This window comes from Manacus candei, unplaced genomic scaffold (assembly GCF_025592945.1).
Source record: "Manacus candei isolate 608988 ecotype Guabito, Panama unplaced genomic scaffold, ASM2559294v1 h1tg000013l, whole genome shotgun sequence".
Classification (NCBI taxonomy): domain Eukaryota; kingdom Metazoa; phylum Chordata; class Aves; order Passeriformes; family Pipridae; genus Manacus; species Manacus candei.
In genome coordinates, this window is record NW_026138061.1 from 9,861,412 (window position 1) to 9,878,175 (window position 16,764).

The 16,764-nt window shown below is 37.4% G+C and overlaps 1 protein-coding gene across 6 annotated transcripts in view; it reads right to left on the reverse strand.

The window, feature by feature from the left end:
• Nucleotides 1-4,587: 4,587 nt before the first annotated feature.
• Nucleotides 4,588-16,764, reverse strand: part of FAM135B (family with sequence similarity 135 member B) — a 250,483-nt gene continuing 238,306 nt past the window's right edge. For 5 of the 6 annotated variants that reach the window (XM_051778447.1, XM_051778448.1, XM_051778451.1 and 2 more), the window contains one exon: nt 4,588-16,078. In XM_051778447.1, the coding sequence (XP_051634407.1) occupies nt 15,873-16,078 (206 nt within the window). In that variant the 3' untranslated portion in view covers nt 4,588-15,872. The remainder of the gene's footprint in view (nt 16,079-16,764) is intronic. The other variant, XR_007902926.1, reaches the window with a different exon arrangement.

Below are 16,764 nucleotides of genomic sequence, written 5' to 3' on the forward strand. Positions count from 1 at the left end.
AGAAGCAGCAAGTCCTGAACAGCCTGTAAATCAGATTTGTGAGAACTCAGTAGTCAACTTACAAGAAAGTTGTGATGAAAAGCACAAAACAAGCTGTAGGCACTAAGCCAGGTGCTGGGTCTGATTCTCCAATTTATGTCATCAGCAACTGGAAAAACATAAGGAAACTGTGATTCATGTACCCTTGGGATACATGGTGGTAGTCTAGAAAAGATAAATGATTTATCAGAGGCAAAATTGCACATCAGAAGAACACACAGCTTTGCCTTTATGACCATTCCACTTTGCACCCAGTTCTGTGCTTGGGCATGGTGTTCCATCTTCCTGGGGTTACTTCCAGCATCATAACCTTGGCCTGTCACAGCCCTGCCAGGTGCACAATGGCAATCGAGGGAATGCACAACTCATTCTCTTTGTATGAGCCAATACTGACATCGTGTGGCTGTTGGTAGGGGCAGGAGACCTCTTCCTCAGACTTCCCTTCTGACTGTCCACTGTCTGTAGGACTAAGAATCCCTGTGATTTTTTAAAAACATTTGTTAATGATTTGCAGCTTGGGAAGCCAACATAAAAGTAACAAAATCTGGATCATCCCTCCTATTTTTCTTTTGCAAACTGCCAGTGGCAAAAGCCCTCCTGTTGTGTGTGAAATGACTCTGTAGGTTATTTGGGGCTGTTAATGCCACCCCACTGGTTCACTAGGCAGTGGAATTTCAGCTATGGAGGAAACAACATGGACATGCAGACACCAGACTGGATTCAGAGTTTAACATTGAGAAAGGCAGCAAAGATGTGCTGCCTGTTTAGCCCTGCCAAAGGCCTTGCTTGTCAAAGCCTTTCACAAGGAGACGAGGCAGCAAACCAGTTACACAATCACAGATCCAGAAGCACAAAATGCTCTTGGGAATGTTCACATCTAACCCAGACTGAACTAGACAGGGAGAGTCTGCAATTACTGTTACTGGTGATTTAAAATAGCTTTCCCTTTGACTAGCTGTGTCTCCCTGCCATGTACAGATTGCTTTTATGATTTATCAAAGCTTCTTAAGGATGCTCTTTCTGAGCTGCCTGCTGCTTCTTTACAGTTAGTACAGTAGTGCAAAGCACTAGAGAGGTATTGCTGTATATGTTCCACATTAAAGATCAGACAGGGTAATCCATAAATAACTCTGCAGCTAAAAAGCTTGTAGCAGTTTGGGATTATACAAGCAGGCAAGAAGCATGTTTGCGGCAAGAATTTGTACAATTTAAAGCGAGAAGATTCTATGATTTTGATGTCCAAGCCCACCAAAATAATTTGAAATTCAATAGAGAAATCACACGATCTGTCTAAAAAAAAAAATTGGTGGAGTATAGGCAGTGTTTCCTGAGCTAATCTATCTCTACTGTACAGTACTAGGCAGACTTCTCGTACTTCTATATATTTCTCTGCAGTCCCTGCAATAAACACCTCATGATGCTCATGGGATGAACATATTCCAGATACAGGCACAACAATTGTTGCTAATGATTAGTTAATGGATGAGTTTGCATACAAAATGCAGTAGACATGTAATGAGAGGGAGAAAAGGCAAGCAATGATGAAAGATAATATTTCCAATTTGGATGTTTATTCTTACTTTCATTTTCATGGCTCAAGGAAGACAAGCACAGCCCAAGTTTGATCTGTATTCCCAAATGTATGAAATTTGGTATGAATATTAAGCTATTAGTTGCCTATTTGGACTAAGCCCTGCAGCAGAATTAACTCTAAGTATAGTAGAGGCTAATGCTTATCTCTGTGTGCAGGTTTGTGTGTTTGTGTGTGTGACAGAGTGCACATGAATACATCTCACTCCTTCTCTGACTCAAATCAGAGAGGAAATCTCTTTGGAGAACAATAATAAAAATTTGGTCGAACCACTGTGAACTTTCATGAACCATCCAAGCTAAAGAGTAGGTTGCTAATGTCACCACTCTGTACAAATCAGTGTGTGACCAATGACACCTGGAAGGATGAAATGCAAAAAACCCACACTTACTCTTTTCTTCAGCAATTAGCCCTCAATTCCAGCACAATAATTAACTCAAAGTCCAGCAGACCAATTTTGCCCTGTTTGTTTACTAATTGCAGTCTTAATTGTGTAAATAGGCATTTGGGTCTGCACTAATTCAGTGTCTTTGAATTTGCCTTCTGACTTTTACTGTCAATTGTTCATAACATTGGGTTCTATCTTTGGTAATGGGCAGGGAACAAAGATGTGTTTGTATGGGAGGCATGGGTTAGAGGAAAAGGAGAGAAAAATTGGGATATAAATATTATGGGACCAGGCCAGGTTGCAGCTACAGGTATCAGTTACATCTCCAAGAACAGGTCCAAAGCCCAGCCATTCAAAGGCTAGAGCTGTGCAGAATTCACTTTGCTTCCAAGCATTGAAGAGGCTTTAGACCAGATTCACTCTAGGCTATAAAGAGTAGCATTTTACCAGCCAACTTACATTTGGTTCTCAAACCATAAAGGAAAAAAAGCATATTGTCTCTAGTCTTGAAGAGACTATAAAAGCTCATGTGACCTGGGCTGTACTTCTCATTGCTCATGCCTGGCAGGGAGCTATTTGTGATTCCCTCTATAGCCCTCACTGTTATACTCCCCTAAGAAGGCATTCAAAGCACCAAACTGAGCCTTTGACCCCTTATAGGTACCTGCCCATTGTCTTTGAGAAAACACAGACCTGTCTTTCAAAGTGTTGTTCTTATCTCTCTTTATTGGTCCAGGAATCCCATGTGTCTATGACTAAAACCTAACCAGCGTGTGGGCTGAACCACAGATCACATGTGTACTTTGTTTTGGACAGCCACAACACCAAATCATGGTGTTTCTTCACTAGGAGTCCCCAGTACAACATTGGATTCTAATGAGGATATGGTTTCCCATATTAGCACACTTTGATTCAGAGGAATACTGAGGGGTATTTAGCAATTCTTTTAATAATGGGCTAAAAATACCAGTTAGGACCACACATTATAAAACTGGAATTGGTTTGGCTTTCCTGTATAGTTGTGACAATGAGTCTCTCCTGGAACTGCCCAAAGTATGTGCTTGTCTGCTTATCCTGACTGCTTTGAGGTGCATTCTGCCAAATCTCACTGAATATGCCAACTCCTGCAACATTTTAGGGATGGATAAATGACTTGTTGGGATTAAGGTGAAGTCAATTAATTTTCTGTTTGTGAGAGTGGAATGTAATTGTAATCAAAAGGAAAATGCATTTAACCAATGCACTAATTATGTCCTCCCTGCTGCTGCCCCCTTTGCCATTTGATATGATTGAGAAATTAGTCAGGAAAAAATCTATCTATACAGACACAGGCACAACAACACAGCCCTTGTCGATTATTAATCAGCTTGCAACATGAAGCCAGCAGTCCTCTAAGTTTTACACTCCTTCCCTGTCTGTCTCAGGGCTTCCATCAACTTCTGAGTGTATTTGCTGTCTTTTGGAGTCTCTGTGGAAGACACCTTTGAATACCTCTTTTTCCACAAGCATTGTTTGAAATAGCATAAAACACTAGTTGGGACCAGGAACCTTCTTCTGGAACTATACTCTGCTCTGTTTCACTTCCATCCTTCCCTTTTCCCAAGACAGATACTTAGGGATAGATCCCATTGTACCACACTATACCACCAGTGCCATGAGCAGTCAGTAAATATCTCTGGAGAAAAATTAACAAAATTGACTGAGAGGGATGTATCCTTGCAAGAAGGATAAACAGATGCTTGTCTCGATGATGCATGGATGTGATTAATTTTAAGCACAGATGTATTTTTGCAGAAATTTTTGAGTTAAGACCAGAACTTATGGTTATAGTCTCTGTTCATTTGACTACACAAAAAGAAGAAATCTCCATTACTTGTTTGGTTAATTGGTACAGACATTGCCATAGAGTCATGAAGAAGTAGCAAATCCCTTCAACCCCAACCCACTGATCTCTGTAACTTCCTAGTAACAGTTTGCAAATGGATGTCAGGAAGCTCACAGTCTCAGTATAAAAGGCCAGAGGAACTTAGGTCTACTCATGAATTACATCCCTGAAATGAGTTCTTAAACACCAAACACCAAAAAACCTGCAAAAAAACTTTCCAGGCATTTACTAATTTTCTGCCTTCAGGGTTTTGCTACTTCAAGGTCTCATTCATTTAACTGGTGAAAAAGAGCTCCATATTCAAGGGCTTTTAGGTCATGATTAGTTAATCTAATAATTACCTATTCAATAAGTCAGAGATAGTTTTCATTCTTCAAAGAGAAGAACAATCTGAATTGTAGAATCACAGAATAGTTTGGATTGGATGTTAAAGACCACCTGGTTCCAGGTCCCTGCTATGGGCAGGAACACCTTACACTTGACCAGGTTGCTCCAAACCCTACCCAATCTGTCCTTGAACACTTCCAGGAATGGGACATCAGCCACAGTCCTTCATATAGCTTATTTATTTGCTTGCCCTTGAGCATCTTTTATCCTACTTGTCCTTATCACTATCATGTTTGCCACATTCTACACGGACAAAAGGAGTTGGGGAACTTGCTAACAATCAAGGACCACGGAAAGTACAGACAAAAGGAAGCAAAGATTTTATTGACATTTCTTTACACATAACACAAGCTACACAAAATGCCACAATAAAGCATATGTAGAAAAATAGTAGAGTCATATTGGCACTGATGTCTATTCATTATTATTATTACTATAATTATTATTATCATCATCATCTTATTATACAGGTTTCATCATAACCATAATAAATAAGCATTGAAATTTCACAGTGGCATTATAAGCTTTACATTCATGATCTTGTTTATACAAGGGACCATGTCATATTTCTTCAGCTTTTTTGTATGGTCATGATTAAAAGTAGTAGATTTAAAAATGAAAAGCCCTTTCCCTTAACCTATAAGGATCTGTCCACATTAATCCATTGACTTGATCCCTTGGAGAGGTCTGTATTTGTCTAAGAAGACGTTACTTTTAAAATACATTTGACCAACTGGAAAATTGGCTTTAAAAAGAACCCAGAACATTTGCTATCTTCTGGTGGTCTGATTTTGAGATGCCACGGATGCTGTTAGTTGCCATTCCATAAGATCCTCAGGTTGTATAAAGCTCTTCATCAGGTTAATCCACCTAGGCATCTCACCCATTATATCAAGAGTTCCTTTGACCAGCATTTCTCGGGATCAGACCTTTAGTAAAGACCTTGTGAATGCTGTTGAGTCAGAACCTACATTTCAAGAAAATTGATTTGCATCTCTGTTTTCCCTAAAATATCATGGAATTGACTCAACTTCATTTGTTTCCACTTTGTGAGATTAGTTTTGGTTCTTCAACATAAGTCTCACTTAAATCTTGATAGACACAGCTAAAGAAAATTGAAGTGTGTGACAGTTGACAAATGTTCATTAGGGAAAAGGAAGTAAATTAGAGAGAGGTAGACAAAGTATGTGTTGTAAATCTTGGTTTCTCAAAAATAAATAAATAAATGATACAGATTTTCACTCCTCTCAGCCTCTAATTATTGCCTCTTCTGTCTGATTTGAAATAAAATTTTCAAGAAACATAACTGCCTCAATCAAATGTAATAATGTCTCATTTAAAAGTCCAACCTGTAGTGTCACATGACAGAATCAGCTGTACTCATATTCAGACCACAGAAATAGTTATAATTAAAAATACCATAGACTACTCATCTACAAAGTTCAGCCTCAGTTTCAAGTTAGTCTTTAAATTCAAATTTGCAGAAGGTTGCACTTACTGTGACATGCACCAGTTATATCATGCATATTGCTTATCCTGAACAATCAGCCCCAAAGGAATTACTTGGAGAAGGATATATCTCTGATGCTTTGCTTTGCAGTTTGTGTGCACAAACATGGGCATATATCCAATGTTAGTATTTTACATCCACTATGCAAGAGTACAAATGGTTATTAAGTTCAGGGGCCAAGATCTTGAATTCGTATAGGTTTTTTATGAAAACTAAAAATGTTTAAAGTATTACTCATTTGAAATTCAACCCAATAGTATTTGGCAGGTACTTGTCTGAAAAAAAAAAAAAAAAAACAACCAAAAAACCCCCAAAACAAAACATATAATTTCTTTTAAAAAAATTTCTAGCCTTGCGTTTGTTAACTAAAAATTGTAAGAGTGTGCTTAAAGAAAAGCACTTTCAGAGTTAGTTATTTACAGGAAACAGTAGGTTTTAATTCCAAGACATATTTTCTTAATATTTAATAAAATAAGTAAAATATAACTCTTTGAAACATAGGATGAGGATCTTCACAGAACTTTGCTCCTGTTCACAGCATTCTATTCCACATGTCAGTTGAGGAAGAGTGAAGGTGTACACATTTGACCCAGTTGCTCCAAGCCCTATCCAACCTGGCCTTGAATACTTTCAGGAACTGGGCATCAACCACAGTCCTTCATATAAGTAACACATTTTAGGTGTTACCATTGAGCTGAGAATTAATCCAGCAGCGTAAGTAACGTGCTCCATTTGAATAGATACTGTAAAACAGGTTACTTCTGATGACATTACTAACTTTAACCATTAAAAAAGTTAAAGCTTGATTTTGAGAGTTACAATTTTAATAAACTTTGAAGAAAGTTTCATCAAGGTTTCCAAGACTCTTAAACCACAATAGTGGTTCCAGTGTCAAAAACAAAGTAACTGTGTTCATACATTGCACACAAGGAAAGATGTAACATAAATCAAGACCTGCCCCACAGATGTGTTTTGTTTATAACATAACTAGAATGTTTAGTTTTAAGTGCCTGATTGTGAATTTACAGCATGGAACAGAGGGCTAAGAAAGAGGACAGAATTCACTTACTGTCTTTATTTGACTAAATTAGACTAATAAACATAAACTCCTTCTAAACAAGAAAGAAAATCTCCCAGTAGACAGGTCTTCCCTATTAAGGCTTGTACTGTTCATTGAAGGTAATTCTGCAAATAGAGAAGGTTTAACTCTCTGTCTCAAGTGCTGTGGTTAATTGTTTAAGCATAATTAAAAGACGTAGATTTAAGACCAGATTTTTATTTTTTCTAAAAAGATTTAAGGATATATTAAGGGAGTTATAAATATGACTGAGGCCTGAGTCTGAGACTCTGGTTGAAAAACCCTCAATAATAAATAAATTCATAGTTTAAGTCCAAGAAAACAAGTTCTAGGTTAAAGTGTACAGCATTCAAGGAATCTTATTATTAGAGACAAATCAAAGTAGTAAAACATCAACACAAGTTTCAATTTCTTTCTGAACTTTGTGTTTTGGAATATATTGATCTGTGGTTTAGTTTTGAACTGATACTTTTCCCAAATATCCAATAATACTCTGGAGTGATTTATTTTGGTGAATTGAGTAGCGTTTGGAAAGTTGTTCTCTTTGCTTTCCCTGTCATTATTGCCATCCTGGTGGGGTATATTCCTGTCACATCCTAGACAGATGAAGGGCTTATCTTTGCCTTCTTAATCTATCAGAACTGTATCTAAACTCTGACTCACCTGGAGATCCAAAAAAGCATGGGACAAAACATTACGTGTATCTTTTTTCTTGGTAAAACAAACACAGTGAAAAATAAACATAGAATGCACTACAAAATATTAGTGGGGTTTTAGTGTGTTTTTTTTCCTGGGTATGCAGTTGCAAAGGAATACCGTGGCTTGTCTAGACTGATCTCCCTCATACTTCATGAGAAGATTTAACTGCAGAAAAAAGAAATAATTAATTTCCCGAACTGCATGCATAGTCAAATATATACAAGACTAAAATTAGTAAGAAGAGTGGCAAAGCTGATAAATCATTGGTCTATCAGCTTAAAAATGAATGCTTGGTTGAAGAGGATTGACATGAAGGAAAATTAAAAGATGGTGATAAGCTTCCTTCTCAGAAGATAGGGCAGCTCAGTTTGACATGTTGCATTGACCATGGAAACCATGGAGGTGGTAGATAACACACATAAAATGCAGGACTGCTCAGATAAGTTTAGTTGGTTAATGGTGTGCCAAGAGGTTGACAAATCACTCTACAAAACAATCTCTCTCCTCCAATGAGGTGGGTGAAGCCAACAAGCGGCTCTTTCACCAGAGCTCTGGAGGATAATCAACATAAATTCCCCCCAAAAGCAACAGAAACCTGTTAGACTCAATGATCACCACCAGCTTCCTTCTAAGGGAATGGTACATATACAGCGTGTCTGGGAACATACAGACACCACACATGGAAATAACATATTTCTCATATGGGAAAAGACACTTTCTGTGTACATATGTAGGTAGGGTATACATCATGTGGTATAGATGACATACAAGAACTATACTTTATATTATCGTTTTTGCTGAAAGTGATGACTCATCTTAGATCAAAAAACTTCCCACAATCTATTCTTCAACCTTTCCCATGCATATAGCTGTGTATATGACACTGTATCAGAAATTCCTGGACATCTTTCCACAGCTGGGAATGATGCACAGTCTTATCCGTATAAAAGTAGCAAAGAAGAAGTGTCTCCTGGACTGGAACAGGTAGATTTCTGCTAGCACTTATGCTTTCAGGAAGGAATGATAAACTTTTTAAATTAGTTGCTTAAATATTGGAATTTTCAGCACCAAAATCTGTTTACTTATGAGTGTAACCCCATTTATGGGATGCATAGAATAATTGAGACCATCGCTGTACTCAAACTACCCACTTCAAAAAAAAATAATTACTGGAGACTGGACTTTTATGTGGAGAAGGTTTTTATTTGTTCCTTTGGATAAGTGGTTTGTGTTTGTAGCTGATATCTTTCAAAGACTGGAAGGCGTGCTGGATTGCAGCAAGAGCAGACCTATTCACTGTGTCACAGTTTCATCTTTTCAGAGGCAGAAGATACTTGAAGCCGTGAAGCTCCATGCATTTAGCATTTAGCCAATGGACTTCTGGCACCTATGTGTGCAAATCCATTTCAGACAGATATGGTTAGTTTGCTACTCAGATAATAGGATCTTGCAGCACTTTGGGTGAAAATAGAGAACGGAATTTTCAAAAGCAGAGAAATCAAGTTTCAAGGTTGTAACAGAAGTTAATTTAGTCTGACCTTTTGCATAAGAAAAGTTTATACATATTTATTCTTTATGCTTTTATCCTATGAGAGGAAAGCATGACTCATCTGCATTTAAAGCAGTCTGTTTAAGACTGATTAAACTGTTTCATAAGTATTTTTATTCAGTGCATGGATTTCTCTTAGGGAAGTGCATATGTATTATACAGTCTTACTAAAATAGAGAAGAAACAGCAGCTGCTGTGCCCAAAGTAAAGGTTAACTCACAGGGGGCTGCAAGCTGGAAGATTGAAATTGTGGGAACAGGAGAACAGCTCCAGCTCTTTGGATTAGAGCCTCAGTTAGGAAGAGGATGTGATGAGTGCCAGCAGCCACTGAAGCCCTCCTGAACAGAAAAAAGGCACCCATTTGCAGCAGAGTTACCATCCAAGGAAGTTTGCCGGTGTCTGGAGCCTCCAAAACCCAGTTCAATGTTTAGAAACTGGACAGGTCCCAGCAAAAGATTACCAAGACAGTGAGGAGTCTAAGCACACAGCTTCTTAGTTGCCTCAGAAGGCTGAGTTTGGGTTATGTAGTCCAGCAGAAAGGATGCCAAATCACAAAGAGCTGTCTGAAGGTAGGGAAAAGGGAGTTTCAAGTACACCAGAAGCAAGACTGCCCCTGTAGAATAAAAAGGTGGGATAAGAAAACATAAGAGGAAGAAACTGCAGCTCAGAAACTTCAAATTGGATTTTATCTTTTTTCCCCTTCCTTATGAGAGGTGTACAGCACCTGAAAAGGCAATCCAGAGGAGCTGTAGTATATCCATCACCAGATGTTTTCAAGACTCAGCAAGACAAAGACAGGGCTGACCTTACCATGATGCTCATGATAATCCTGCTTTGAACAGGAATTAGACTGGGACATTTCCAACTGTTCCTTCTGAAACAAAATATTCTGTTATCTGTAACGTGTATGGGTAGGTGCATAACAATCCTCATAAAGGGCTGAGAAAATTGACTGGAATGAATGCGAGACCACGATGTCCCACTCCCGGAGAAATGGAATGACAGTGCTGGATATATTTGTGAATGCACATCTGCACTACTTAGCAGTCTCTGAAGGAGGTGCAGTCAGGTCATGGAAAGGTGACCATGCAAATGGAGGGATGTCTGGACAAAACAGAACAGCAGTTTAGGGCAATTTAGGCATCTCAAAGAATAGTAAATTAAGGGAACCATGAACACAGCCAGAGGCACAATCTTGCTGTGATTGTGTTTGACTCAAAAGGTAAAACCAAACCAGAGAAGAGTGAACTGCAGCTAAACAAGTCTCAGACTCAGTATTTTATGACTCCAACCATAATTGACCCAATTTTTAATTCAGTGATTATTTGCCCTGAAACTCTGACACTACAACCATAAAGCAACTGCATTAAAGAAGATGAACTCTGACTCCAATAGACCTGTATTTATACTGATTTACAACCTGAAACCAATTCAATGATTAAACAAACACTGAAAATTTGGGGGAGGAGGTAATTTGAGCCAGAGACTGTCAATTATGCGACAACATTCAATATCAAAATTGCTGAGCATATGTATTATAATAAAGGAAAACATTCGATAAGTGTTCTCCATGGACATGACCTTTGACATTTAAATAACCATCTGGAGTGAAATATGTTAGGTTGTTCTGATAATAATTTATAAGTGGAAATTTAAGTCCACAAAGAAAATAATCATTCAGCTGGGCTGACACATATTTGCATGCTAAGACTGCTGCAGAAATGCCCCATGACTATTCATTATATATTAAATTTCATGGAATATTTTCATAAACCTGCACAAGAGTCTAACCTTGTTATTAGAAGTTCTCACCTTTCTCCTTCATCACCACTTAGCTATTTCAAGTGCAGAGGTATAAAGGAAGATAACTTCTTTTTTTAAGCATACCAAAAGCACCATAGAAACCTACAAATAACGAAAACTTTGGCTTGAATTCCCAGTTTTCACACTGTCTTGTAACAGCTTTATCTCTCAAATGTGGTTATTCTCTGGTGAGGGAGTGAAGAGGATTGGTCAGTGGATATTTATGAAGTGCTTTGAAGTGAAATAGTTCTCAGTGTTCCTGTAAGTAATTCCAAAGCTCTGTACTAAGGTTTCAAGTCTTTAAAAAATAATCCTTTAAAGCTAAGAAATTTCAACTTCCCCTATTGTCAGTGGACAGACTTGATTTTGAAAACAAATTATAAATTTCATTAAAAAGAAAATGAGCATCCATTGGAGGCTGGGAAAAGACACATTTCCTGCAAATTTTAAAGGAGTCTGATTTATATATTCAGTGTTTGCTTTTGTTCAAGGTATACAGTCAAAAACTGTGCCCAAGTATGAAAAACTGAAGAGCTAATAAGAATATCATCCAGTCCTCAAATGCTGGGCCTCCAATTTTGGTCTATGTCTTAGATATCTAAAAAGTGAGTCTTATAATAAGTCCCCTGGTCAGAGAATAGAGGTAAGTAATCCTGAATGTCACTGACTACATAGAGAAATGAAGACTTTTATTTTCATAGAATAAATTCATTTTGCAACTACTTTTTAAGCACAAATTAAGTAATGAAATTAGACCAGTCAAAGTCTATGATTCTCCAAGTAGAAACATCTCCAGAGGATACAGGAGATGGGCTCTTCAATTTCTAGGAGATTCAAAACCAACTCCTTGAAAATCCTCAGCCCACCTGCAGAAAGAAAGAACTCGCTCTTCTGTCCCTCATCTACTCAAACTTAGTCAATACTGCAATTTCTTTTCAGTCAGATTTAAGAAAAAAATATTCAATTCCAGAAGATACTAAATTCTTTCAAAAGTTGAGCTCAATGGGATCTAGAAGCCCTAAAATATTGGAAAATATTAATCCAGTTATTAATAAAAGCATAATCATAGATATTCATTGAATTGTTATAATTGCACTGTTTTCAAGTGCTTCAAATTTTTTAAAACAGTTAATGTCAGTCCTTTTAAATGCTACAAACTGCTTCAGAAACTTCTTGTCTTTTCCTTCCCTCCATCATTTCCTCTGTCTTTCAAAGCTCTGAGATCTGTTCCTCTCTTCGTCTCTGCTCCTCTTTTTCTATATGTGGGCTATCACCTTTCCTTCCAGAGAACTTACTCATCTGGGCTATACCCCATCGCTCATCTCTAACACTGGAAACTTTAACAGCCAAATGCAGTTCACCTGGTGGAGCCAGGAGATCCTCCATGCTGGTTATAATCTTCCTACATGCCAAAGAAACAACCCTGGAATGCTGGCTTTGTTTTTTCTTAACTGAAGAATCTCACGGAATTGAAGGGGATTTCACTTCACATACAGCAAACACTGACACTGACAAGCTACAAAAAACTCCTGTTTGTCCCTCCTCTGTCCAAGGTTTTGAAAAACTATCTTATCCTCTATAAATGTGAGAGCTGAGTTTAAAAGTTTAACCCTACCCCCATAGACGCACGAAGCCAAGGGGAGTTTGTGCAGTTTCCATTTGCAAATGCAGCTAAATTTATTTTAAAAGGCTTTATGTGAAAGAACAATATATTAAAATTCCAATGGTTAAGACAGAAACAAAGATGCTAACTATGCATTTAGTTTGCTATTTTTATGAAGATAATTTTTAATGTATAGTTCTTTCTGTGCAAACAAAAAATCTGAAAATAAGTCCATGCTGATTGCTATAGCTGATGAAGTCCAGCAACTTAGATACTATTTGTATTGTAATGAAAATGTAGATTTCTTTGCAGTATAGTCTATACAGTTAAGTGGGTTTACAATATTGAGAGTCATTATCAAGGCAACATACTGTTAAAGAAGAAAAAGAGAGGGAGGTTGTTCTGACAATGCTAAAATGAAAACTCAATTAGTCTGTTACTGCCAATATACCCCACAATGTTCTGCCAGCAGAAGGAAGATAAAATCTGTATCTTATCTTTTGATAGGAATGACATCTCCCAGATTTTTCTGAGGCTTGATAGAAGCTCTCGCCATAACCCACAAGGTGTAAGTTTTATGGACCTAATCCAACTCCATATACATTCCAATTCTGAAATCAGACTGAGTCATCAAAGAATTCCATATGAATAGGAGCACTGAAACCTTTAGGTGTATTTCTCCATCAGCCAGAGCACTGGTAGGAGTGTAGGATGTCAAAGTGAACACATGGAAAGGCCCACCAATTTCTGCAGCAAAACAGAGATCTTTTCACATGTCCCTTGTCTCACAGTCATGCAAGTAGAAGGCTGGGAATGCTGTCCAGTGTACAAGGCAAGGCAAGAACCACCAATCTGAGTGGAAGAACAGTTACACTGGTACGTTGTCAGGCTCAGGACACCCAGGATTGCAAAAGTTGGTGTGAGACTTTGACATAAGCATATTTCCTCATACAGACTGTATACATACACACACACACACATCAGACATGTATGTAGGTGTAAACTAACTTTCTTCTAAATATTTTTTCCGAATTTTCTGGTGGCAGACTCCTGAACATTTTCTACAAGTAGACAAGACCCTCATACAGCACACTGAAGCTTGCTGATGGTTCGAGATTGCTTTTCTTTCTTGTTTTTTCACATAAAATCCATGTCCTGGCTCAAAAATACTGCACTGTATAACAGCTCAATCTCCACATCCCATAATATTAAAATTCTCTAGACAATTTACCGAGGAAGAAGTAAGCTGTGATATGTCAGTGTAGGTGGCATTAGACAGCTGAGGCTGAAAAGTGAGAAGGAATTTCCAAGCAAGAAGTGAAACCGAGAAGTTTTAATTCCTGACATAATTTATTTGTTAATGGGCTAAAATCGACTTTTAACTTTTAATTGTCAATTTATAAAAAGGAAAAGAAATAAAAAAAGAGAAAATAGTATTTATCTATTTGATTATAATACTGAGGTAATATTTAATGTTTAAAAAACTTGTTGAGAGTGAATTACACCATGGAACTCTTTCTATATAATTTCTGCCCCTTTGAGGACACGAGATTTTTATATGTAATATACCTTCTTATTTTCAGTTGATCTTAATCTCACTCTTTGGTATATTCCTTCTTTCTCCTTCCTTATTAAGGAGAAGAATGCCTACCTTATCAAACCAGACTTGTTCTTTATCGGTGTTTGCCAGCCTGCTAACAACTCTTTTCTTGAACTGATTTTGTGTAAGTTTTTCACATTTTTTCTTTTGAGAAAAAATAGTTTTACTTTTTGCATGTACAAATGTTTCCCTGTGGTTGTGAGGTTTTTTGTTTACATTTTTTATTCTCTTATTTCAGAAATCTCCACTATCTTGATCTTATTTTACTGATGAGAGCCTTGACACCTAAAACCATCTTTTTAATTTTTTTTTTACAGTCTTTGTTACAAGATATAGAGACCTGTTTATTTATGTTTTTAAACAAACTATATCTGCATTAAAAAATAGCCTACCTTTCAAACAAAAATAATTGTGAAGGATTATTCATTTTCTCTTTTTTTGAAAAAACTGCTGTGACATTGAAAATTTATCAAAATGTTATGAAAATGTACAGTGTTATTGAAATTTGCCACTGTAAATCTGATAATTTTTTGATAAATATTTTAATGAAAATTTGATGAAAAAAATAAAAAGTGAGAAAAATGTTCTTTTCCAAACTCTTAAAAACAACTTGGATATCTTTGCATGAATAAATTTTTGAATGTTCAAACCACCTGAAACCATATAATAATTAGGACTATACAGCACTGCAAAGGGGCATTAACAAAACATTCATAGGGTATTGCAGAGGATCTTAATAAGACATTCTTTTTCCACAATCCTTACTATTCTACATCTCCAGCCTTTTTTTTTTTTAAGTGTTTGGGGTTTTTTAAGGGTATTTTGAATTTCAAATCAGAGTAATTAATTAAAAAATAAATAAATAAAATTGTCAGGGTAAATGTACTTGCATACAAAGGTTAAAGTAAAAATTGTACCTCTAAGGTTATAACAACCACAATAAATGTAAACAGAAGAAATGTGAACAGATGCCACTGATATTTTACAAGTAATACAGTAGATTCCTCTTGGTTTGGTAGCTTCTTATTTGAATAAAATTCTTACCAACTTAAAGTTGAGGTTTCTTTTTAAAGACAAATACCAATATTTCTTCATTTTATGTAAAATATTTCACTCCTTTCCCTTATTTGAATGTCGAATTTGTGTATATTACAATTTATGTATGTTACAAATTATAACCAGTAATTATAACCAGTAATGGAATCATCCAAATATTTTCTTGCAACAAACAGAAATACTGAAACTTTCATAAATGGTTTTCAGACTTCTCAGCTCATCACAAAGGAGGTTTTAACCTGAGTTCACATACACTTGTTTCCTCTTGTGTTAACTACCCCAAAAGTGCTACAAATGTATAGCTTTGTTAATACATAAATAAGCATTAAATCAAGGACAGACAAATTCCTGGTTTAATATTCAGGAGAAACAGGAATTATATTGGTCCAAACACATTTGGAGAATTAGCCTGCTTATTCTGATTCTGTAGTCCAGAAGTGGCTCATGTCTTTATGTGGACAAAGAACATAGAAACCGAAGAGGAATATTTATTTCTTCCAAAAGCACCAATACTTGGAAGCTTGAATGCCTTAAAGCCATAGCACTTTATTCTCTGAAAGAGAAATGGAAATGGAAAGTTTGAAAGTCCCACCTGATCTCATTTCTAACACTGCATTCCTTTGGCTAAGGGATTCTCCTCTGTTCTGTGAAAAGGTTGGCCTCTGCTACCCGGTACTTCAGGCACTATTTGAAGTAGTTGAGTCCTGCCACAAGGAAAAACTTCTCCAGGAAAAGTTCAGAGTCCAGCACGGCAATGTGGGCAGCCCGGCCTATCAACGTGTTGGCCGTGTTCGGCAGGGCATGGAACACGTTGTGTCGGATCAAAGTGCAGTCCTTTGCCCCAATCAAAGGCTGGAGCAGGTTGTTAATCATCTCTGCGTAAACAGGACCTGAAAAAAGAGGTTAGATGTCACACCTACATGCCACAGACCCCAGATCCTCTCTTTCCTTCCAGTATCATTTAATTACAGTCCCAGTGAGAAGGAAAATAGAAGCAAGGCCAAAATGCAGGAGATAGGAGGCCAGTTCAAAGATTTGCCAGGTGCCAGGGTGTTGTTAATCTAGTGGAGGCACTGGCCATGTGGAGTGATCTGCTGAAGCTGCGAGTAGGAGGAGTGGGAAAATCCTGGGCAATCAGTCACATTTCCTCTGTCATTGAAGAAAATGCTCTTGTTCCTTTCAGGGGAGTGCGGTTGGACTCAGAGTGCCTGTGGATTCAAATGTGAAAGGGTCTGCAGGACACAGTGGTCCATTGAGTTTCTCTGCAGAATCTGATGCAGGAAGGATGTCATGTAGATATTTGGGGAGTTTATGGGGCAAAAACTATGACTCAAGAAACACGTACTGATAAATGATCTACACCGAATGCAGATCTGGCTCCTACTAGGTCAAGTACCTCCCTGAGAAACAAGAACTGTATGAGAGTTAAAGAATGACCTTTTAGTTCATATCAGAGGTAGGATAGAAAGAGCTGGCATTTAGGCAAGAGGTGTGAAGGCAACCATGCTGATTACTGGGCCTAGGTGTCTCCTGTTTCTAAAGGGTACCTTAATTTCTAGGTAATCACATATATGAA